Below are 23,281 nucleotides of genomic sequence, written 5' to 3'. Positions count from 1 at the left end.
GAAACAGCGTGCAGTGCCACAATTCACACACCCCGAGGGCCTGATTCTTCATGACCGGATACCCTCTGGAGTCATTTAAGCCTACACTGGCTATAAAATGCTACCCAGCCCAAATGATGGTAGCACTTGCCCCCCACCCTCAGTGTAAATGACTGCACCAAGTATAACACACTGGAGAATCAGGCCCATTGTGTTCTTCGCAGAGGTTACTCCTCCATGAGAGCAGCATAAAAACGTGTGTTTAAAGTGGGACTGCTCAGTCATTGTGGATTTTTTGCTTGTGTATGGCAGGAGTTTTTCACTTTCCAGGGTAACTATTTGTAAGCAACTCACGGCAAGACAAAAGGAGTCCACATTTCTTACTGCTGAGCAAAGAGGCTCAGCAGCTGATTTATAAAAGCCCCAGGACTGGAAGTCTGGTCCACCCACACAATTTTTTTGCTGGTGTAACTTGGTTGGTTAAGAATGTGATTTTTAAAAAAACCCAATAGAGCAACACCGCCTACCATGGATGCAGCTGTGCCGTACGAAGGTCCTTAGTCCCCTATGGGAATAAGCTGTACCAGTATAACACACATCCACACAAAAAGGGTTGTACCACTTTAACCACTATAGTTAAAGCAACACAACTTGTGAATGAAGACAAGGCCTTATCCATTGTGTGCCTCAGTTTGCCCCTGCAGCTAATAACTGCTTACCTCCCACAGGGGCTGTGACGTTTAATTAGCTTGCAAAGTATTGAGGTGTCTAATGGATGGTGCTAGCAACATGCAGCATTTAATTACTTAAACAATTAATTTTTCAGTACACCTGTAAACAGCCGAATTCTGCTCTCAGTCTCACAGTCATAAATTCAGATTGATCTGAGTGAGAGGGCTCCCGCTTTACATCAGTGTTACCAGTACGGGATTTGACCCACTGTGCCTATCCTTCAACGTTTTAGCTGTGTGAGAAGATACCTGCCCTTGAGTGATTTGTTTTGCAGGCAGAGAGCAAGTTCTTCCCATTTGTGCTGCAATGAGCAGTCCAGCTCTGACACAGCCTCCTGCTATCGCACCACCCCAGGGAGGGTTAGCCATTGCCTGCACAAAGCTGCGGGGGGGTGGAGACTGAGCTCCTGCCTTGACTGGTTGTTCTCTTGCAGCTGCCTGGTGCACTCTGAACAGAGATTGAGTCCTCGGCCGGCACGGAGTCAAGCAGCAAGGTGATCCGTTGCACTTCCAGGCTCTCTTGCCTTTTCTGTCCAGTGAATTCTCTCCCCCTTTGCAGAGGACTAAACTCCTGTCTTTTCTAATGCCTTTGGTACAGGTGATGTCTTTTGAGTTCACTACTAACCAAGAATGTCAGCAATGTATTTGCTAGGTGTTTGAAGTGAAGGAAAAAACATAACCACCCCACCCACTGTCATAGCTCCTAAACGCTCCCCTTAAAGCTTGGGATGGAGCAGACTCCTGCCCCCAACAGCCCCATTGCAGGGGTTCATGGGTTTAGTCTTGGCTCTGTCCCAGACTTGCTCTGTGACAGTGGGCAAGTTGCTTATCCTTCCTGTGCCTCAGTAAAGTGAGGCTGATAGAACAGTTTGGCCAGAATGGTCAAACCTGCCTGCCAGCACGTAGGGCCTGATAGTGACAGGCTCATACTCGAGCCCCATCTCATGGCGGATGCTGTCTGAGAGGGGCCAGCAGCAGGTCACCTCCCTTAAGGAGTCTAAATAGCAGCGCTGGTGTTAGTTTCTTTGTCCACTAGTTTTGAAAGAAAATAATTTATAGCAGGGGCAGGACTACGCTGTAAGAGTTCTCCCTGAGATTTCACTGGTTCACCGCTGCATAGCATAACAGGCCTTACTCCTAGAGAGAAGGAGACATTCTGCCACTGCCTTAGAACTAGATACAAAGGGGTCACCTTTTTAATTTGTTCATCAGGTTTCTCCTTTATAGGCTGCTGAAAAGAACCACTTGCCTTTCTCCTTCCCTCCCCAGTCCTACCTCTTGATTCCATAATTAGTTTCCTTCACATTAACACCAATGCATGCTAAATAAGCCTTGATGTACTAGAGATGCCTTCTGGCTGTAGAAAGTAGCAATCTGTTCCTTTACTAAGTTTTGTATTTGTTTCTAATAGGGACAGAAGCAGGGGAGACTAGTTTTTGGGATGCAGGCTTGCTTATTTCTTCACTTTGACTGTAACATTTGATATTATTCTAGCTGTATGTTTGATATCATTGGGCTCTAAACCCATCGTACACTATAGGAAATTTAATATTAGGATATGTACAGTTAGATAATACAGAGACCAAATAAAATGTAAGTGGGAAATGGTGGTGGTTTTATTCTAAATCGCTCCTTGCTCTTCAACAGGGAAACAGAATGGAAGTAGTTTTGTGAACTTGTAATGAAAAACACATCAAAATAATTCAAGGGTAGGTGGAAAATAAAGGGCAGTTATGCACAAAATCACTGTTCTCCGTAGTGGGAACTCCAGTCTCCTTGTATTGAAGATGAGATGCCACACTGAGGGAAGGTCTACGCTGCCAGCAGGGAGGTAACTGCAGCTGCACAGATAGGTCCAAGCTCGCTCAAGTAATAATAGCAGTGAAGGCCCAGGAGCCTAGGTGCTACCCTCGCCTCTCGAGCTGCTGTGTAGACATGTGCAAGTTCAACACCTAGATCCTTTATGCAAGTTTAATACTTGTACAAGTCTAACTCTGGTAATGGACCTTCTGTCTCTATTCTAGCAATACTGATATGATCTGTAAAATACAAAACATGATATTTCAAAGATTTGCCCTTTTTCCAGAATGCACACACTTATCCATTCTGATGTGAAGGGGTGTCTAGTTGTTGTCTTGAACAGGGTGTGTAATAAGGGCAACACAAGGGGAATGGTATAACCCATTGGGAAAGCTGGCATTTGAGATGACAACACCAGACCATATGTTGAAGAAGGGAGTATCAGGGACACCTTGGATTGACCTTTCTCCTCCAGTGGCTGATACTTGGGGGTTGCTCTGATGAAAGGAAACCATGTACCATCAGAAGGGAAGAATAGATAAAGGTGTGAGGAGGTACAATGATCTTAGAGCATCACTGTGATGTTTGACAGGCACCCTGCTGCATGGTAATGCTAGTCATTTAGCAAACAGGAGAGACTGTGTAAATAGATCTCTTTTAAAGTGAACGTAAACAGGGAAAGGCTGAGAAACACGCATCAGTCATTTGGAAACCATGCTCCAATAAGATGCATTGTTCTTTGCAAGCACAGCTGCCTGTAGGTTGCACCAAATTACGTGCAACTTGCTGAAGGCTGCTGGGTACCTGTAAGCAGCTAGAATTTGTAGACCAGCTCCATGACAGCAGTGGTTGTGCTCTGACCAAAGACAAAAGCTCCACAGAGGATGGAGATGACACCCCAAGCAATCAAACAGGACCTAGAAAATAGAAGAACAGCACAATGGAACTGTAGGCAATGATTTAGTCTCCCAGGGGAAGGCTGATTTAAAGAGAAATGTTACCATGAATACAACTCTTCCCCTGGACATTGCCAAAATGAGAAATCAACTTTTGAGATCTTAGGTTTAAAAAACACAAACTACCACTGGTCCCCTAACTGTACTGTTCTTCATACTGAGCTAGCTCATGGTGCAGCCTTCACTCCGTATTTTACTGAGGGGTGAATGTTGCCCCATGACACCTCGTCAGCTGGTTGGAAGGGGGGGGGGAGAAGTGTATGGGTGCCTACTACAAGTTTCTTAAGCCTGACCCCCATTTCTCTGTCCTTCCAGCCCCAGTGTAAGGTTCTCCTGGAGCAGCAAGGTGCTGGGCCCTGTAATTTCTGCCCCTCTCTACTAAACAGCGGTTATCAGAAAAGACAACCCTTGTTGGGGGAACACAGAGACAGCAGCTCAAACAAACAATCACTCTTTTCCTTCTAGAGCCCACACCCTTTCAGGGGACGAGCTGGGTTCAGTTTCTTCCTGTGTAATGAGAGACTGTTGAGTGGCTGTAGTCAAAATGTCAGTACTGATGCACACGTCAGAAAGAACCCAGCTTGACTTTCAGGTCTGAGCTAGAACTTCTGCCAGGGAAACGAGCACTAGTTGCCAAGGAGAGACAAAAGAACATGGACTCCTCACCTCATTTATGCAGAGTCAAACCATACTTCTCTTTTGTATCAAATGGGATGCTTTTCTCTTAGTTGCAGGGCTCTCACTTACGAGAAATTGTCAATGCAGCCTCTACTACACAGAAACGTGGGCCCCGCTGAAGAATAAAGAAACTTTCCTTTTGCTCCCGTTTCCTCACTTGTCAGTATGGCTACACCATTGCATTCAACTTGCTTTGCTATTTTTTCTTAGCCCAAGGGTCCATCTTCCTGACCAAAGTAAAAACCTTCCAGACTTTAGTCAAATAAATTCCATCACAACACTACATGAGTAATAAAGAGGAGCTGGACACTGAAAGACCCTCACTTGTAGAGGCTTTAAAAACATCCTAGTTTGGAAGAGAAGGATGTTTGGGTAAAGCTACGAGACTCCAAGATACTGTCTGAAAATATGCCCACAGAACCGGTCAGTTGAGTGAGTGGTTTGTTCATTGCAAGGCAGGAGAAACAATAATCTGACAACTCTCTTCAGGTGAGCAGGACTGTCCCTGTCCATCTGAGCTATAGTGAAATGCAAAATTCAGTTTAAGAAACTTACATTAAAAGATACTTGTGAATTTGGTTGTGTCTTGACTTACATAACCAGTCTTTAAGGATGAAATTCACAAGAGACCCAAGGCTCTGCTTATTCACCATTTAATTTGTGTAGGGCTTAAATGTGACTTGTGCTGGCTCTGTCTACAGGCCCATTCACTTCCCCCATCATAGCTGAGAGACCTGAACCCATGACCTCCAGCATCAGAAGTGGGAGTCTTAAGGTCTAAACCCACCAGGCAGCTGCATTGGGGTAAACAAACTGATTCCTCTCCAGCCTCTTCTTAAAGCTAACTCCTGTCTCACAAACCCTCCATACCACCCTGCCAAAGCCCATTAAAAAATGACAGGCCAGTATGGGGTAGTTCATAGTTACCGCTGGGCTTTGGACATTCCTGAAATGAGCTCAGGAGGGAATTGCATCCAGCCCTCTTTGGCCAGAAGCACAAACGGTTACAACATGGAAACCAGCTCGTGGGGCAGCATTATTTCAGGCAAAGAATCCTGGGAAGAACCAAGAGGACTTGCAGGGAAGCAGACTCCAGCACAGTGAAAAGGGCAAGTTATAATCAAGCAACAGCAGTTACTGCTTCTGGTTGCGTCGCAAGGTAACAGATGACTGCAGGCCAAGTGCCAAAGCTCAAAGCAAGGGCTGTGCAGGCTGCCACGCAAGGGGGCTGCTGTTGCCAGATTCAGTCACGGAGTCTCAAAGGTGTTTAGGCACCTAACTCCTGTTGATTTCAATGGGAGTTAAAGGTCTTGGAGGATCTGGGCTGAAGGGCTCAGTTCTGTCACCCTTGCTTGCGTTGACTAAGACCAGACCATGCAAGTAGCTCCACGACTGTCAGTTAACGTGCCTCTGTCTCACGTGTAAGAATAGGAGAAATTAACCCACTGAAATCTTAAAAGTACTTACAAGGGTGAAGGTGACAGAATTGGGCCCTTACTATTTTAAGTGACTTGATCTGCATTTAGGTGGTGGGCTGACTGAAAGATGCATGGTAGAAGCTTAGGCTGTCAGCACTGTAGAATAAGCATTGATCAAATCCAAACAACAGAAAACCTGCCTGTTTTCCAGCCCTCTGGGCCTGATAAATTAAGGCATTTAGTGCACAATTCAGAGAAAAAAATACATTAAAATTCCTTACTAACAGCTAGAGCCGGGTGAACATGCGAGCAGTATTCATTCCAATACAAACCACATGTCCATTTTGACTGTATTCGTGACCCTTATTTGCCATGTTTACACAGGGATTTTTTTAAAAATAAGATTGCAGAAAAGGGTCTCATGAGCAAACAAATATGTCCCTATGGCCATGTGGGCAGCTCTTCCATTGCTCACGGAGCAGAACCACCACCACCATGTGGCTTAGGTGACCAGTTGCACACCACATAGTGAAGAGTCTGGTTAAAAAGAAACCAAAACCCGTGAGTGCAGAATTTAAAGAGGAGAACCAACTACATTTGCCTAATTTGTCAAATTATTCACTAATAGCTCATCGAGCTCTACAAACACTTCAGCTTACAAACTGAAACATTTAAGATCGAATTTCTTACCATTCAAATGGTTTCAAAACTCTTTTTGCACTTTACACAGCTTAGGCAGTGAAAGTAGACTGTCTGTCCCCTCTCTCTCGACATAATGCTGTTTGGGTTCTCAACAGGAAGGGAGAATTACTGTATATTTATAAAAACAACAACGAGTCCGGTGGCACCTTAAAGACTAACAGATTTATACACACTCATCCTTTTGGCTTTAACTGCTATGATTATGTCCCTCTAAATCTGTTATTTGATGTCACATTTTGAGACTGCAAGAGCCTTGCAGTGGAGTTTAGAAAGGAAAACCGACACAATCATTCTATGTTAAGTTTTCATGGGCACTTCTGATGTGTGGGAGATGAAGACAGAAATGGAGGGACCCTGCCACATTTCTGAACTGATCATTAGGGACAGCTCCACTTACACAGGCTTATACATGTAGTGTACTAGGAACGTCTCATAATATTTATATGCATATATCCAGCCCAACATGGTATATGGAAGCTTACTTTTTTCTTGGCTCGATGGGTTCCATTTCCATTGCACATATTAGACATAGCCCTGCAAATCAAACCATACATGATATGTCATTTAAACACGTTCCCAAATATTCCTCCCAGTAACCATAAGGCGGCAGTGGCAATTTTGGACAGAACCACACATTCATGTGTGTAATTGCCAAGATCTTGCATTAGGTCGGTTGTGCATTGCCGATCAGCACTACAGCTCGATTGGAACACGTATGGATAAAGTCAGCTATATCCTTTGGATGCCTGAACTTAAGACTTTCCCCCCCATTTTCAGAAGTTTAGTGGGATTTCCATCATTTTCTGTTGTGGCTTCTGCTCTGCCGGCACGTGAACTCACTTCTAGTGGTTACTTTTGTATGACACCCAGCTACTTTTAGAGGGTTGTTACATAAAATCATTCACGTGGATTCATTTTACTTAGGAAAAAAATGACGATGGCTCAGATTTTGAGAGGTATGTAGGCATTGCTTTGCTCAGCATTGCAACGCCTAAACATCCGGGCCTTTGTCATTTTTATAACCTGTGACAGCTACGAGCGGTATGGAAATGTGACGGAGCATTGAAGTAATGTAAATGGAGAAGGGTAAGGAAGGAACGGTCTTTTTTGTTTTTCTTTGCCCACAGAAAGGAGCCTCTATTATATTTCACATCTACCTCCACCTACATGGCATCCCACCAAAAAGAAAGTGTGTAGATTACAAGATCAGACCATCTTTGGAAGTTCACACAGGCCGTTGTTCTGCAGCCACACACATTGCTCTGGAATTACATTTGTTTTTGAAATGTTCTCAATACGTGGGCAACCTGATCAGGTCTTCCTCCTGATCTCCCCCTTCCCCTACATACACGGAGAGGAAGATTTCTCCAGTGACTCCATTTTCCACTAAACTTGTACCCCTCCGATGACTATTGGCAGGGGTGAAAGTAAGGTGGTGTGGGCCAGCACAGCGTACCGGTAAAACGTGGCCGTCGGGACCGGCCCCTGCAGCCTTACTTTAAAGCGCTGCCCTGGCACTTTACCCTCACTGCCCCTTTTGCCCTCCCAACCCGCAAGGCTGCCAACGGGTTGGGGGTGGGGGTGGAGCAAAAGGAGCAGCTACCCCGGGGCTGATGATTTAAAAGGGCCCAGGGCTCCAGTCGCTGCTGTGGCAGCAGCGGCCAGAGCCCCAGGCCCTTTAAATCTCCACTGGAGCCCAGGGCATGTGGAAGGGCTGGCTGGGGGAGGCTGACCCCCCAGCCCCACCCCTTCTGCCCGAGGCCCCACCCCCATACCGGTAAATTTTCAATTTTACTTTCTATTGGAATTACTGCAAGAAAGTTCACGACCACCATTTTGGAACACTTGAAATCTTAATTGCCATGTTGATAACGCCGGGCCAGAGTTAGCATTATAACTGGCACCTACAAGTTTATGTGAAGAGTTTTTAGCCCAGAGGCTCAAAGAGGAAGGGATTCTGTAAAAAAAAAAAAAAAATTCAACCAGGGAATTTACAGTCCTGAGACAAAGTTTGAAATAAAAGTAAGTAAGTGGCGCTTCCAGCTATAATTACCTCTCACACCTTCAGTGAAGGAACCTACAAAACATTTGCTCAAGAGGGTGGTGGCTGAAAACAGCAATGAACAGAGAAACACCACGCTACTGAGTGCCTTGCAAAAGCAGCTCTAGACACATTCCTTTAAACAGAAGAGTCTCCCTTTTGCTGAAGAATGAACAATCCCGCACCCAAAAAATATTCAAACCTAGCATTTTTAACCTGTTTCATTGCATTTTACACCTACTCTGTGTAGGTTAAGGGATTACACAAAGATGCAAGGCTGCAGAGAATCAGAACTTGTGATTCATGGACACACTGATAAGTTACCAAACAAAATTCATGAACATTTATTTGTATCCAAAACTGCCAGATTGCAGCCACAGCAGGAGATTCTTATCTGAAGGCTACTTTAAAGAGTCTGTGGATTCTGGAGCCTTTCAATCAGGCTCTTTGCTCTAGGAATAGGCCCACGCAGAAAGGCAAACTTAAAAAAGCCATCCTCTTTCCCCCTCCAGCTCAGAGCCCCCAGATGAAATCTTGGGGAGAGATGATGTTGGGTTGGTTTGTTTTTTTTTGTTTAAAGGGGCAAATGGAGCAGTGGTCAATGAGAATTTTTTTAAACTCGCACATAGCTCCCAGTGCACCTGATCAGAGAAAAATCTGAGCAGGAGCCCTGCCTCTGTGTCAATTCCCTTCTGTCACCCCAGTTTTCAGAGGAAATTAATTCACAAAAAGCGTTTTCACCCCAGAGGCTCAGAGCATGGGAAGGAAGTTTGGCAGCCTCACTGCTCAATAATAACTAATGCAGCAAACCCTTCCCAGGCTCAGCTCCTGAATTACAATACTTAATTTGTTAATTTGTTTATCTGTTAACAAGTACGTGCCTGGAAAGATAAAGATGAAGGCGGCGCTGATGCCACCAATAATACTGATCACCTCGCTGATGTCAGGGACAAACAGAGCAATGGCGAGCGTCACGATGATCCACGTCATCGTCAGCACAATCCTTGTACACCGCTCATAAGGCTCCATGAGCACGAGAGACCTGCACTTGTCATTCAGGCAGACATCCTGTAGGACAGACCTATCAGACAGACACCGCCAGGTTACATACAGCGCTGTGCTGGGCTCAGAACTCCTTGCACTGGATTGTGTTGGAGCAATGCACTCAGCTCAGCCCCACCACAGCAGGGAGTTGCTCGCAGACCACGCGGTCTGCGTAGACAGGCTCATACCTCCCGCACACTCGCTGCCCTTTCCCAAGCGTCTCTGTGCGCAGACGGAAAGCACCACCTTTTGGTTTGGGACAGGCTGTTTTCCCCAGCACACTCCGCCAGGGGAGAGGCCATGGCTTCACCATCTCCCCGTCCCTTTGGGGACAACATGTGCCCAGAAGTTCCTGCCCCTGAACAAAGGCCTGGGACAACTTACTATTCGTATGACAGACGCACCTAGAGGCTCGAGCCAAGACAGGGCTCAGCGAGTTACACTCACCTCAGCTTTGTTACAGTGAGGGGAAGATACCTCCCTGCTAAAAATCTCACTTTCCCCTCGGTCTGGCTCCTCAAGACGCACTCTTCCTTTTCCCTTCCACAAGACCCCCCCGCCAACTTGTGTCTTTTGATATGCCAGCTCTTCCACCTGCACACCCTTCCCCAAGGCTGCTTGCCCGGGTGTCCGGTTTTATAATCTCAGACAGCCCCTGCTCATCGATCCCTTGTGGGGAGGTTGTCACTGCCTTCCGTACGGTGGCCACTGTCTTTATGAACCTTCTTCGCACTTATTAATGCCTATTGTCCTTTCAGAACTAGCCCTTTCCTGGCTTTCTTCCTTCACCATTGTGAAGGGATACCCAGTCGGTGGCAGATTTTCAGCCACCCACATTTGGGTCTCCGCCTAAGGCGTTAACTTTGAAACCAATTCAGTGTTTTGGAGGTGGGATGCGTTTTGCCCTTAGTAATATCCCTTTCCAAATCTTCTCTTGGTGAAATCTACATTACTGACACCTACCACCGTGACAGCGTGGGCATAAGCCCATTCCTAAGCACTGCCCCTCCACAGCCGTGCACATCTGCAGTCTCCCTCTGTCTTACCTGCCCAGCAGGAGAACGATTGGGTAGATGGTAATGATGGAGATGCCAAAGAGTAGCCGGGCTATGATGATGACCACGTCATTTCCTGGGTATGACATCAGAATATCAGCAGCCACATCAGCACCAAAGGTTAAATAGCCATAAAGCCCTAGAAACAAGAGAAGCAGCAAAGATCATAGGCATTAAATGTGATATTGAGCTACAGTCGTGATACCATATGGGGAGGAGTTTGGAGTAGGAACCAACTACGAGGAAAGTTATTAAAATGAATGCGTATTGCTCATTATAGCCGGGGCTGGTAGCAGTGCCTATTTCCAGGCCCCTTAGGCTGAGAGGGGGTCCTTTAGCAGGGGGCGGGCTCCGCCCACCCACTTCCTGGATCCCAATAGGATTAAGGTTGCCCAACGTGTCCCATATAAAAATCTGTTTATAACTTGGCAAAACTTTAGCCATTTGGGCTCAAATGTTGCATGCTGGGTGTCTGCCTCAGGCTGATTTGGGGGGCGGGGGGCAGGAGTGTAAAAGATTTGAAAGACTGGATGGTGGTCACTTAATGAGGAGCTATTCTGTTAAGTGAGCACCATCCATTCAGTGCCCTGACTGAGGCCGGGGTCCTGTGGGAAATATAGTTGGGGATTATGTCACTGGGGACTGTGTTATAATGCGGACGCAACAGAGGGCTGCATCATGATTGTGCGGGCAAACTTAATTCTGGCATTTCATAGCTTCTGAACGCTTGACTTTGCAATGGTAATAAAGTTATTTTAACATAGGTTGTGTGTGTGTATTTATCACTTATGTGGGAGGAAGACAAATTTATAAAACTTCCTTGCCAAAGGACTCCCTTCTAGGGCAGCTGAGCTGCAAAGAGTTGAAGCAATCTTTAGTCAAACAATTTAAAGGCATCCTGAGCACAATTAGCTGAGGCGATGCTGATCAGGAAAGCCCTTGTCCACACCGAGTGCTACGGCATGTTTCACGTTGCATACGAACATGTGGTCTAACATGAAGCCATTGCCAACAAGACCTAGGCATGCAGTGTGGTTTCTGGGTCAGAGGGGAGGGGGTAGAAGTTTCAGCAGGTTAGGATAAGGCGAGAGGGAGGGGTTACCTGTAAGAGAATAAATTAACAGGCAGAAGAGCATGGAGAGCACAGACACCACGATCCAAAGGGAGAGTTTCTTGTTACGCATGCTGCTGTAGATGGCAATGCAGGCTTCATGACACTGAAACACGAGAGAACAATGCATGCTTATGAGCAGGTGAAGGGAGGGTGAAAGGCCTCGGATCCCTCTCACTTATCATGTTCCCTCTGTGCCTCAGTCCTGCCACCACCCTGTCCCCAAACCTTCCCACTCCCATACGCAGCCACTCCGCCCTTCCCCCAGGCCCCTGCTTCAGCCGGAGGCAGACTGCGAGGGTACCTCCTGAGTCCCCTCCAGAGACAGAGTGATTCTCCCTGGTCACCAAAACAAAGGGCCGGTCCTTCCTCCTCCCAGGAGGACACAAGGGGACGTTCTCTGCCTCTGGAAGGGGTCACTGCCACCCCTCTCAGGGCCGGAAACAGAGCTGTTCCTTTCTCCCCACCTCAGACAGCAGGGGAAGGGAAGTGACCACCCCCCTGGTTCTTGTTCTCCCCACCCCTTCCGTGGGGCAGGATCTGAGCCAAGCAGCCTCACTGCTATGGACCCGAGTACAGGGGAGCTCTGATCTGGGTTCCGCTGGTTCTGCCTGCTCCGAGACCGGACCAGAACACAGATCCAAATCCTCATTCTGCCTTGACCATCTGACTCATGTAGGGCTCTTACTGTATCAGGCTTCCTGCATGAGGTAGCCTCATTAACACTACTGCTTATAGAAAGATGCCCATTACTGGAAGCTCCTTAAATCAAGCCCCTTCCCCCGTTCTCTCAGACTCACTAATGAAGGACACAACTCAACGTTGGGATTACGTCTGCACCGGACAAGTATGTACGCTGCAACTCCCTAAACTCCCAGGGTGAAATCCTAGCCCCATGGAAGTCAAGGGGAGTTTTGCCTTTGACTTCCCTGGGGCCAGGATTTCACCCCAGTGTCCCACCCTAGCAGGCAGAGGCCTCCATAGATTCTGGGATGCATGGTCTTGCGAAGGTGGGAAGGGGGGAGTCCTCTTTGCTTGTTCCTTGTCCTGGTCAGGAATCCCGGGACGGGGCAGCGGGGAAAGAGACCTTCCCTAGCCTGGGGCATCGTGTTAAGTGAGAGCTTCTGCGAAGGCAGCCGTAGTAGCAACCCGCTGGACTGGCCCACAGAAAAGGACAATTGAAATCCACACAGTGCTGTTACCTGAAATCCAAAACAGATCGTTGGGATGACACTGAACATGGAAGCCAAGGAAGAGACCCTGCAGATGGGGAGAGGAAGGGGAGCACAGGTGATCAGTTGAAGAAAAAGTAACTCAATGGGGCAAGAAGAGAAATACATTCACAGCCTTGCCTGGCACCACAGCGAAAAGCTGCCTCCCAGGAAAAGTAACCCAGCAGCATCTACTGGCTATTCCAAAAGGAGGCAAGTTTGCACCCACTTACACAACAGACAATTCAGCTTCCATTCTTGCAACAGACTCTGCGTGCCTGGAGCCCCGCTGGCTTCCAGGAGGGTCAGCCCATGTGGAGTCAGTTGCAGGAGTGGAGCCTTCACTGCACACGGACACCCTAAACCCTGGTCTACCTGAGGGAATAATTCCCCACTGGCAGCCCCACACATTTGCCAAAGAACCCCTAGCACAGACAGCGCTCCCACAGTCACACCCATTTTATAACCTGCCGCGAACCAGCTCCTCAGCAGGTTTAACAGCGGTGAAGAGGCCCAAAGCCACCAGCCCCCTGCCGAGGCCAGGGCTCTCACTCTTGCTAGTTCCACTGAACTGGTGTTGGCACCAAATGAATTTATTGCACAATTGCCTAATGTAGACAAGGCCCTGGAGTCTTTCAGGGTTGACAAGACTGGAATTTCTAATGTAAGAAAGCAGAAAAAGCCTCCCACTGGAAAATTGTGTGTGTGGGGAGGGGGAGGGTTTTCAGGCCTTCTTGATTTATCAGACTGAAGCGAAATAAATAAGGAAAAAGGACAGATGCCCAGTTCTCCCTCACACCCTCCAGGCACCTTTGAAGAGCCACACAGCCATGACAGACCCTGAAACACACACTTCTCCCAACCCCAAGAATTCATCATCTTCCAAGGATGCCTGCATGCCTCAAATACCCAGATGGCTCACAGACCCTTTGTCATAACGTATCCTCTGGCCTTCAAAATAGAGGGCCAGATCATCTGCATCGCTCCGCTGAAGGCATGCACGTGGCATTGATTTATGCCAGCTGAGGATCTGACTCTGAAGTTGCTATTTTATGCAACCTAAATCCATGTACAACCAATTTTTTAGCCACCCCTCTGTTGCCCATATGAGGTATCTGATGGGCCCCAAAACATAGAAACCCCCTGCTTAGACATCCACATCCCAGCCGTAGCAGCAACAAAAGGGTTACTACTCTAACCACTCTACAACGGCATTGATTGCTTAGCCTTGTTTCAAAGTGAGCAGCATGCACTTTGTTGGATTAGTTATTGGGGCAGGGAGAGCCAAGCACTCCTCAAGGGCCTGAGACGCAGGTTAGCGCCTCCAGGCATGATTGCAGCTGCCCTGGCCACTAACTTTATTGTCAGCAGATCCAGGATTCCTCCAGGACATTAGCACAGCATGGCAAGCCAAGGAGGAGGAATACAAAGGAAAAAAAAACACACAGGCAGACTTTCCTGCAGTTTTAACAGCCTGGCACTGCATAAAAACAGCCCTGAAGTTCCAGCACATTTGTTGTGTTAGCATCCTAATTGCCATTTAGCACATTTGTCTCCTGGGTTTAGTGCCAAGTCAAGGACCCCTTGAGTCCCTTGAAGCAGTGATAAATGGTTGCACCAATACTTACCTTGAGGAATAATGGTGCTCATACAGGATAACATGCTCCGTCCTTAGGTAGTATTTTATTATAATCACCAGGGTCAGGTAGCAAGCAGCCAAAGTACCTAAAATACTAACACAAAGGATTGGAGAGGAAAAGTGTTAAGCTTTTATCGTACCAAATGAAGATTCAGCCAGGCTATGTTGGCAGGCTGTAATGTTCAATGAGTGCGCGTTACAAACCTATCAGAATATACTGCGATTTAGAAGGGCAGCAACCTGGCTGCTCACAGAAACTGGTAAAATACTGCACTTTTTAGTTCACCTGACTGCAGCCAGACCCCCAACATGCACCAGCATCTGCACAAAGGGAAACACCTCCCTGTCCACAGAGAGAAGCGTTTTAGCTCTAACAGGAGTCTGGCCCGGAGTCTCCCCTCTTACTTGAAAGCAGCAAAGAGTCCCGTGGCACCTTGTAGACGTATTGGAGCATAAGCGTTCGGGGGTGAATACCCACGTCTTCCAATGCATGCATCGTATTCTCCCACGAACGCTTATGCTCCATTACGTCTGTTAGTCTATAAGGGGCCACAGGACTCTTTGCCGCTTTCACAGATCCAGACTAACACGGCTACCCCTCTGATACTGTCTTGCTTGGTTTACACTGCTATGACTTCATTTGGACTTGCTCCCAATTCACTGAGGGGAAAGCGGGAGCACAGAGTCACGCCCTATGGCACGTACGTGTTTTCTGTAACACTCACCACTTCTTAGCTTTGCAGAGACAGGAATGAGCTCACCTGCCACTGAAATGCAGCCTCCTCTGGGGTGGAGCGAGAGACACGCTGCACCAACAGCACAACGCAGGAGTGTGAGGGAGTGAACGGGAAAGATTAATATCTTGGACTGAAACTGCAAGCAGGGGGATTTAGGTAGAAAGAAAATGATCCAAGATGCAGTTTGGCCAAGACACTGATTTAGCACCCCCATTCCTGTGAGAGATCGTTAGGGGGTCCGTAGCGTCATTCAGAAACCTCTGCCCGAGTGAGAGGTGCTGAAAGGACGGGACGTCAGAGAAAGCCATGTTAACGTGTTCCCAGTCTCTTCTTACGGTGTTTATTTTAGGTCACACCCTATTTATCAGCAATTACAAGTGATATTATTGGCTGACAGCCAGCTTGTCTTCTCAGCTCTGCTCTGGCACTAGGGATTCGCTTGCCATGTTGTATTTACCAAGTTCACCAGCAAGTTTCTTAATCTTTTCTAAGAAGCGAAACCAATTCGCCAAGTCCCAGGCCCAACGAGAGCTCAGCTAACACACATGTGGGGCTCAGTCCCGCAGGCGCACACAGAGCCAAAGCCCTCGCCCTGATTCAGTACCTGTGGACAGGTGTTTCTGTAGCATGGTCAGAAGCTCGCAGGCGCTTCACCTGCATGGACTGGAGCAGCGGGAGGATGGCTGTACATGGGCCCGATTTCAGCTCCTCCTCCTGCGAGCCGGCCAGGGGGAGTGGCTGACTTGAGAGCATTTCAGAACAGCACGTAGAAGAAAGCGAGACCAGGGCAGGGAGGAGGGCCTGCCGCTGACCTGGGAGTATATCTGAAGGCTACCTGCAGCTGCTCAGTGCCTCACTGGGTATTTATGGCACAGTGATCTTGGTGCACACCAGCCTGCACCTCCCACGTCCCTCCTCTTAAGTCCCCACATTGGGTGAATTGTGGTAACAGAGCACGAGGCTCAGCTGCCCTGCCAGCGGCTCAGCATGCTTCTCTCACCCCCTCGCTTGCAGAGCTGGGTGCATTTGGTCCCAGTTCAGCCTATCAGCCTTCCGCACAGCTCCGGCGTTAGCACCAAGCGTACCTGGTGTATTTCTGGAACCCGATCTCCCTGGGGACAGACAGAGGGAAGATGACCAGGGCACACAGGGCAGTCAGGGTGAAGCGGTAATCTGTATACCAGTGCTGGGGAGGAGGAGGCCCTTCTCCGCTCAGAGTCACATTCATGTAGAGGGAGTCACATACTGAAGAGGAGAAATGGAAGAGGAGGTTCAGGGGGGCGTAGGAGATCAGCGTCAGCTTCTCTTGTGTTGTCCTAGTGGTCAAATACGGCCAGCAACAGCATAAATCGCTTTTAAGATCTCACACGGGAACGGCTCACGAGCACCCAGGAATTAAGATCAAGTTTCAGACAGAGGGCTCCAGGGCCGTAAGGATCACACATGCAGTCCCATCAGTAATACAGCTCGGCAGACGCTGGACTAGCCTCAGCTGGAAACAGGAGTTTACAAAAAGTCTGGGAGGGATTGACCATGGAGAAAATGGCCCGCTGCAGGATTGACAGGATGGCCGCCTTTCGCCAAACGCACAGGCAGCAGGGTGTGCCAAAACGCTCTGCCTCCCTCAAAATTGTCTCTGTGCTGATAAAGTTAATGGCCTAATTTTCCAAATGTGACTAGTGATGTTGGGTGCTTTCCTGGAGACGCCTTAAAGGGGCCAGACACTCAGCACTTTCCAAAAATCGGGCATCTTTATGAGATCTCAAGTTGGGCACCCCTGCCCCAAAATCAAGGCCAACACATTTGTTTTGGGAGTCTCTTATGCATGCCTAGGGGGCAGTTTACATACATGCAGAGAGCCTGAATGATGCAGACTGCAATAGCTCATGCTATTGGCCCAAACATGGATGGCCACTTCTACTTTGGTGGGTCTAGGGCAGAGGTGGGCAAACTACGGCCCGCTGGACCGTCCTGCCTGGCCCCTGAGCTCCTGGCTGGGGAGGCTAGTCCCCCCTCCTCAACTGCCCCCCTTCCCCCACAGCCTCAGCTCACCATGCCACCAGCGCTCTGGCCTGCCACTCCTGCCGGGCAGCACGGTGGCGTGGCTGTCTCTGGCATGGTAAGGGGGCAGGGAGTGGAGAGTCCCAGGGGGCAGTCAGGGAACGGGGGGGCGGTTGGATAGGTGTGGGAGTCCCCTCAGGGGGTGGGGGTGTGGAAAGGGGTCAGGGCAGTCAGGGGACAGGGAGAAGGGGCAGTTGGATAAGGGGTGGGGTCCTGGGGGGGAGGCGATCAGGAGACAAGGAGCAGGGGGGGTTGGATGGGTCGGCGGTTTGGGGGGAGCAGTCAGGGGGTGGGGGCGGATGGGGGCCAGATTGTTTGGGGAGGCACAGCCTTCCCTACCTGACCCTCCATATAGTTTTGCAACCCTGATGTGGCCCTTGGGCCAAAAAGTTTGCCTCCCCCTGGCTAGGGTCATGGTCAGAACAAGGGGACTCTGTGCCAGGTCCATTCTCTAAGCAGGGACACTTACATTTTTCCAGCTGATCGCCCACAACTCTGAGAAAGGCTACGGAAATCATGAAGAGATTTAAAATGAAGCAGATCTCGCAGAGCTTCCCAATGGCCGACCCACAGATTTCTCTGACTACGCCCTGGTACGTGGACTGGGTGCTGATGGAGGAGGCATATCCCAGGATCACTAGGCCGCTAATTAGGAATATTAAGGAGCCCTGCAAAGATGGAGGCCATAGGAAAGAAAACTGCCGTGAGTTAGCATTTCCACTGGTCCTCTTTTAACCAGTAACAATTAGAACTGCCCATGTTATGTTGTGAAAGTCTTTCCTCAAAAAGCCCTGGAAGTTACATGGCAGCTCTGTAACATAAGCATAAAGCAACTGATACCCAAGACAAACACATCACAGGCTTTGGCAAGAGGAGGCTGCTTCCTTTTGATTCTTCTAGTAAAGTGAATGCCTCTGAACCACTAGGAGATAGAGGAGGGAGAGCGCAGAATCCCAGGCATCACTACATTTATTATTTGTGTTGCCGTAAAACCTAGGTGCTTCGGCGCCGTACAAACGTAGAACAAAAAAGACACTTTTGAGGGGTAAGATAGAAAAATCTAAAAAAGAATTGGCAACGCCCAATCTTGTATCCGGCCACTACATGGAAGAGGGCAATCTAACCACCTACTTTAATGGATGCATTGTCATTTCTAATGCGGTTGCTTAGCCCCGATTCATAGATTGATAGAAAGGGGTGTTCGAGATCTATGTAGAATGTAACGTATCAATCCAGGCTTGAGTACAATGAATATGCAGGTGTAAGGAGAGTCTTTAGGTTTGGTATCTCTAGTTTATTTCCTGGTGGAACCTGGGCCATAGTGGAACACAGGCTATCTGCCAATGCTGTTCTGAAGGAGACACACCTAGTATGTCAGTCCAGGGTGGGGGTGCTTTTTTGCACTAGCGGCCAAGATAGGCTACAAATGAAGGATCGTTTTAGGAGAATAATCAAAGGTTAGCAAATTTTCCTGTCAAAACACCCTCCAGCAGCATCACCTCAGTATTATCTTCTTCTGCCTCTTGCTGGCAGCTGCCATGCAAAAGAGTGAACCCCAACAAGAAGAGAAATTGACCAACTCTGCAGGGGAAACAGTGAAACTGACGATGCAGAAGTGGGACAGAGGGGGAAAGTGTTGCAGTTAGGGAAGGACTTTTCTTCCTGCCTCTTTGCGCTGGGAAACCTGAGCTATACATAAGAGAAATACCACCACCTAGCACTTGTCATCAGGAGATCTCCAAACGCTTCACATAGGAGATCATTATAAATGCAATCAAACTGGTTACAAGGTTCTCACCACTGCCCTGCCACCCTACCTAAGGCCTGCTTGCTGAACTTTTTGGGGTACTCCACATGTATTTCATGTGGTAACAAGCAGCAAACAAACAAGCAGCAAAGTAGATGCCTTAAGCCAAATCCTCAGCTGGTGTAAACAAGCATAGTTTCACTAAAGTCAATGAAGCAAAACCAATATGCACCAGCTGAGGCTCTGACCCTGAAAGTATGTCTACAATGCGAAGGAAAACCTGCAGCACCAAGTCTCAGGGCTCAGGACAACTGACTTGCGAACGCAGGGTTCAGGCCACAGGGCTAAATAGCCGCATAGACATTCCCACTCAGGCTGGAGCCTGGGCTCCGAGACCCTTCCTGGTCACTGGGTTTCAGAGCCCGGGCTCCAGCCTGAGTGGGAATGCCTACTCCACTGTGTTTAGCCCCGCAACCTGAGCCACTTGACCTGGGCTCTGAGACTCGGTGCTCCGAGTTTTTCTTTGCTGTGCAGATGTACCTTCGGTGCCTTCACTCAAATCACCATTATACAAGCACAGAGCAATAACAAGGGAAGTCTGATATTTGAGATGGAAGAGCCAAGAATCAGTTTCTTCAGGGGGGGTTTTCAGAGAAGATCTAGAAGTTCTTAAACCTGCAAAATCACCAGCAAGCATTTACAGCGGCACCAGCTGCACCCCCGATGAGAATGACACACCTGAAAAAATACATCTTACAGGGGAAGTCTGCCTTCAAGGAGGAAGTGAACCCAGAGGAAATCTCTTAATTGATGCATACCCGTTAGTAAGCTTATTTAAAACAACATACAAAGTTAAAAGATATAAACCTGCCTTTATTTTCATTTAGACTTCAGTTAAATCCACTAGAACCAGAAAAAAAGGCCAAAGAACTAGCTATAAACATGGGCCTCATTTCCAGCATGGCTTAGCTGCCCCCACGCCCTTTGACTTCAGTCAGTGTTGTGGGGGGCTCAGGTCTCTGGGTATCAGGCCCATATGGTAAGATTTCCTCAGCGTCAGTTCAAGGTCTCCCCAGCCTGGAGCTCAGGAGCCGGGCAGGACGGTCCCACGAGCTAGATGTGGCCCGTGGGCTGCAGTTTGCCCACCTCTGCTTTATCCCAACCCCGTTCACTGGGCTTTGGATCAGACCCTCAGTCGGTGACTCATTTAAACTTGATGCAGGAAAGGTACAATGGGGCTCAGATCATATTCCTCATAAAAATCAAACGGAGAGAGTGGGGCCCTATTCTTCTCATGTACGCCAGTCAAGCTTGATTGGTTTCAGTGAAATTACTTCTGTTGTATAACAGTGAAAGGAAGAGGAGGATAAAGTCCAGTGCCATGGACATAATAGAGGTCCAGGAAGGTTCATATTCATATGAGGGGAAGGTTTTCAAAAGGCATAAAGGGCAGGTGGGCACCCAAGTGTCTTTGAAAATTCCCCTGTAACCTTTTGAACCTACTCCTACATCACTCAGTGCCTGTAAATCCTAGAGACAAGGCGCAATGGTTTCTATGCTGGAGGCATCAGGTTATTTGTGAGGACATGGCTGCCCATCAGTTGTGCTTTTGTGTGTTTTCATATTTGATTTTAATGGTTATTGTCTCACCAATATTAAGCCGCAAGAAAATTTCGCACAATAAATTGCAGAGTCTGTTACACAAGTTGTGTGATCTCATAAGAACTCTTACCAGCTGGAGGATAATAAATGCATATTATGCCAATAAACATGATTAATGCATAAACAGCACCTCATTAATAGATTACTTAAATTCTGATTTTGTACATCCGACACTGAATATCTTTGATTTGTTAATACAAAAATGCTTGTGCAACAAAAAAATTTGTTTTCCTCCTTTACCAACTTTTAAAACTTGCTCAATAATTGTTAACGATTCTATCAGTATAAATGAAAATTAGGTGTTTGTCTTACTCTTCAGAATTTTTGTAACTTAGTACACTTCCACCACCCTGTAATTCATTCATTTGGGTCCCATTCAAGATCTTCATATCACGATCTCTCTCACTTCAGATTCCTTAAATCCTGCATTTTCAAGTTGAAGACTTTCCAATTATCTTAAATTTATTTTATGCTGATGTGAGGCCCAACCCAAAGACCCGTTCCATCGAAGGGAGCCTTTTCACCGATTTCTATAGGTGTTGAAGCTAACTGAGAACATGGAAATGTTTTGGTTACTGGTTGGAAACTACAGACAAGAAGGTAATTGTGTACCTCTGGCTGAAGGAGAATTAGATTATTGTGCAAAGAAGTCAATGTTATTTTAATCAAACTTTGCAGAAAAACGTGGCATTGGAGTCGGTGGATCATTGATTGGAAAAGCTTCAATTAATCAAGAAATCTCACTGGCAGAGTAGAAAACTCTCTCTTACATATCTCAATTACCGGCAATATGAACAAATAATTTAAAATCCTCCAATAGACAGGTCATGCCCACGCACAGCATACCCACAGATTTCCATACGGGGATGCCATCTCTGTCCCCGTAGCTATCCACCTCACCTACCACAAGTCTAACGTCGTTCTTATTCATTAAAATTCTAGTGTGGAGCATCCAGAAAAGGTGAATTCAAACAAGATATAGTTGCATCAGTCCTATTACTAGGAAATGGTATCAGTGCACACAAGTTGGTCATGCTTAATGTTGCCAAAATTAAAATTATGACCCCCCCCCCACTGACTTTTAATTATAAAAAATCTACACTATTCTTGATAGAAGGGAAATTATATAGATATGGTCTTTATTATAAAAAAAGTAAAACAAACTGAGAAAAAGGTTGCGAACTTGAATCTGTGTCTGTCAGATCTATCGGGTGTTTTTACCATCAAAGGTTAATGTACTTTTGGTAATATATAAACTGAAACTTATTGAATGCTCGAGCCAATCTCTCTCCATTTATTATTCAAATCATAAGAATAATTTGTTTTTAATATGAGAATGTTGGATGAAAGTTATGTATACACCTCATTTCTATCATCCTCATTCACCTCAATTACCAACCCAATTAGTTCGTAAATTGCTTTTATGATCATGTATTCCTTAGCAATTTTTACAAAGCTTTCCATTTCTTCACAAGTTAGACAAGTACATTTTGTTGGGGGTTTTATGTAACATAGTCTCCCATAATAATTGTACCAAGTTGATAGGAGTCTCCATTCTGATTACTTGGTGGCAGCTAAAGGCTCCAGCCCTTAGTTGGAATTGGGGCTCTCTTGTGCTGGATGCTACAGGGTCTGCCCCAAAGAGCTTACAGTCTGAGGCCCCGGATTCCAAACATTCCCATGCTTCGCTTGGAGCATGTGCTCGTGCGTTGGCAGCACGGGGGTGTAAAGGAGCTCAGTGACAGACACAGGGCAGAGAAGAGGCACAGGATACCCAAGCACAGCGATCAGCACAGTGTTTGTCACATATATACATCGACACACAATCCCCAACAGGGACTGGCTATGGACTCTTTTTAACTCCCTGCCCCCTCCCCTAATTACAGAGTAAACCACTGAGCTGACCAAGGGCAATCTGAACTCACCTCTTTACTCTGTCTTTGCTCTACAGTTACTAGCTAGTACCACTGCTAGGTAAGAGGTGGGGCATAGAGGGCAGGGGACGAGGGCAGTCTCACAGCAAAGAGACACTCTATAGGAGCTGAGGGGGGCAGGGAGTGTGGGAGGAACAGGGGGAAATACAGAAAGCTATTCGTTACCGCTAGAGAAAGATTAAGCTACAGGATTTCTTTTCGCCACTAACACAGAATCTTTGCCCAGTCCAGTGAACTAGTCAATCACTCTACAGAAACCCTGGGATATTTACTTGTCACTTACCAGTTCCACAAGTACAGCTGCAGTGATCCCTCCAGCCTTATTGAAAGCCCATGGGAAATTAAGAAGTCCTGCTCCAAGAGATGATTTCAGCATAATAAAGACAGCCCCGGCAGAGGATAGGTTTGGGCTACCTGACTCCAGAGTAGGCTTGGCTAACAAGCCGATGCTCTCTCTAGCCAGCTCCTTCATCTCTGAAAGGAAAGAGGGTTGGGTTTAATTGTCTCAGCGTGGACAGATCTATCTAACTAACAAGTCTCTCTGGAATAACAGCTCCTTGGGAAGGTGAGTCCACTCACATAGCTCTAGAGCTGGATTTGGAGTAGCACATCTTCCTTCAAAACAGTTTATTCCCTGCTTTGGCAAAGAACATTAAAATAAAAGGAGTGGGGGGCTCAGAACTTTCACCCCCAATCACAGACCTGCGGGGGGAGGGACTGTCGGAAACCAGATTCTTCTCGACCAATCAAAGGTCAGAAGAATGTGAATCAATTA

The 23,281-nt window shown here is 47.3% G+C and overlaps 2 protein-coding genes across 12 annotated transcripts in view; one reads left to right on the top strand and one right to left on the bottom strand.

Annotated features, from left to right (window-relative positions):
- The window catches only part of NECAB2 (N-terminal EF-hand calcium binding protein 2), a 368,324-nt gene extending 366,009 nt beyond the window's left edge, over positions 1–2,315 (top strand). For all 11 annotated transcript variants that reach the window (XM_073307521.1, XM_073307523.1, XM_073307524.1 and 8 more), the window contains one exon: positions 1,145–2,315. In XM_073307521.1, the coding sequence (XP_073163622.1) occupies positions 1,145–1,173 (29 nt within the window). In that variant the 3' untranslated portion in view covers positions 1,174–2,315. The remainder of the gene's footprint in view (positions 1–1,144) is intronic.
- Positions 2,316–3,324: 1,009 nt separating this feature from the next.
- SLC38A8 (solute carrier family 38 member 8) lies at positions 3,325–23,040 on the bottom strand. Its single transcript, XM_073308448.1, has 10 exons — positions 22,790–23,040; positions 17,633–17,831; positions 16,188–16,347; positions 14,355–14,459; positions 12,718–12,775; positions 11,507–11,621; positions 10,396–10,543; positions 9,187–9,386; positions 6,747–6,798; positions 3,325–3,427 (listed from the first exon to the last, which is right to left on the bottom strand). The coding sequence occupies exons 1-10, from the start codon at positions 22,976–22,978 to the stop codon at positions 3,325–3,327; spliced, it is 1,329 nt and encodes a 442-aa protein (XP_073164549.1). The 5' UTR covers positions 22,979–23,040.
- Between the last annotated feature and the right edge of the window lie 241 nt (positions 23,041–23,281).

Source organism: Lepidochelys kempii, chromosome 12 (genome assembly GCF_965140285.1).
Source record: "Lepidochelys kempii isolate rLepKem1 chromosome 12, rLepKem1.hap1, whole genome shotgun sequence".
In the NCBI taxonomy this organism is placed as follows: domain Eukaryota; kingdom Metazoa; phylum Chordata; order Testudines; family Cheloniidae; genus Lepidochelys; species Lepidochelys kempii.
This window is presented reverse-complemented; position numbering and strand designations above follow the sequence as displayed.

Bases quoted from the DNA above. Each gene is read 5' to 3' on its own strand.
- SLC38A8 (XM_073308448.1), bottom strand. From the start codon at position 22,978: ATGAAGGAGCTGGCTAGAGAGAGCATCGGCTTGTTAGCCAAGCCTACT. The intron at 11,622-12,717 runs GTAACAGCACTG...CTCGTGTTTCAG, and splicing joins CGATCTGTTTTGGATTTCAG to TGTCATGAAGCCTGCATTGC. The intron at 6,799-9,186 runs GCACGTACTTGT...TTTGATTTGCAG, and splicing joins CTTCATCTTTATCTTTCCAG to GGCTATGTCTAATATGTGCA.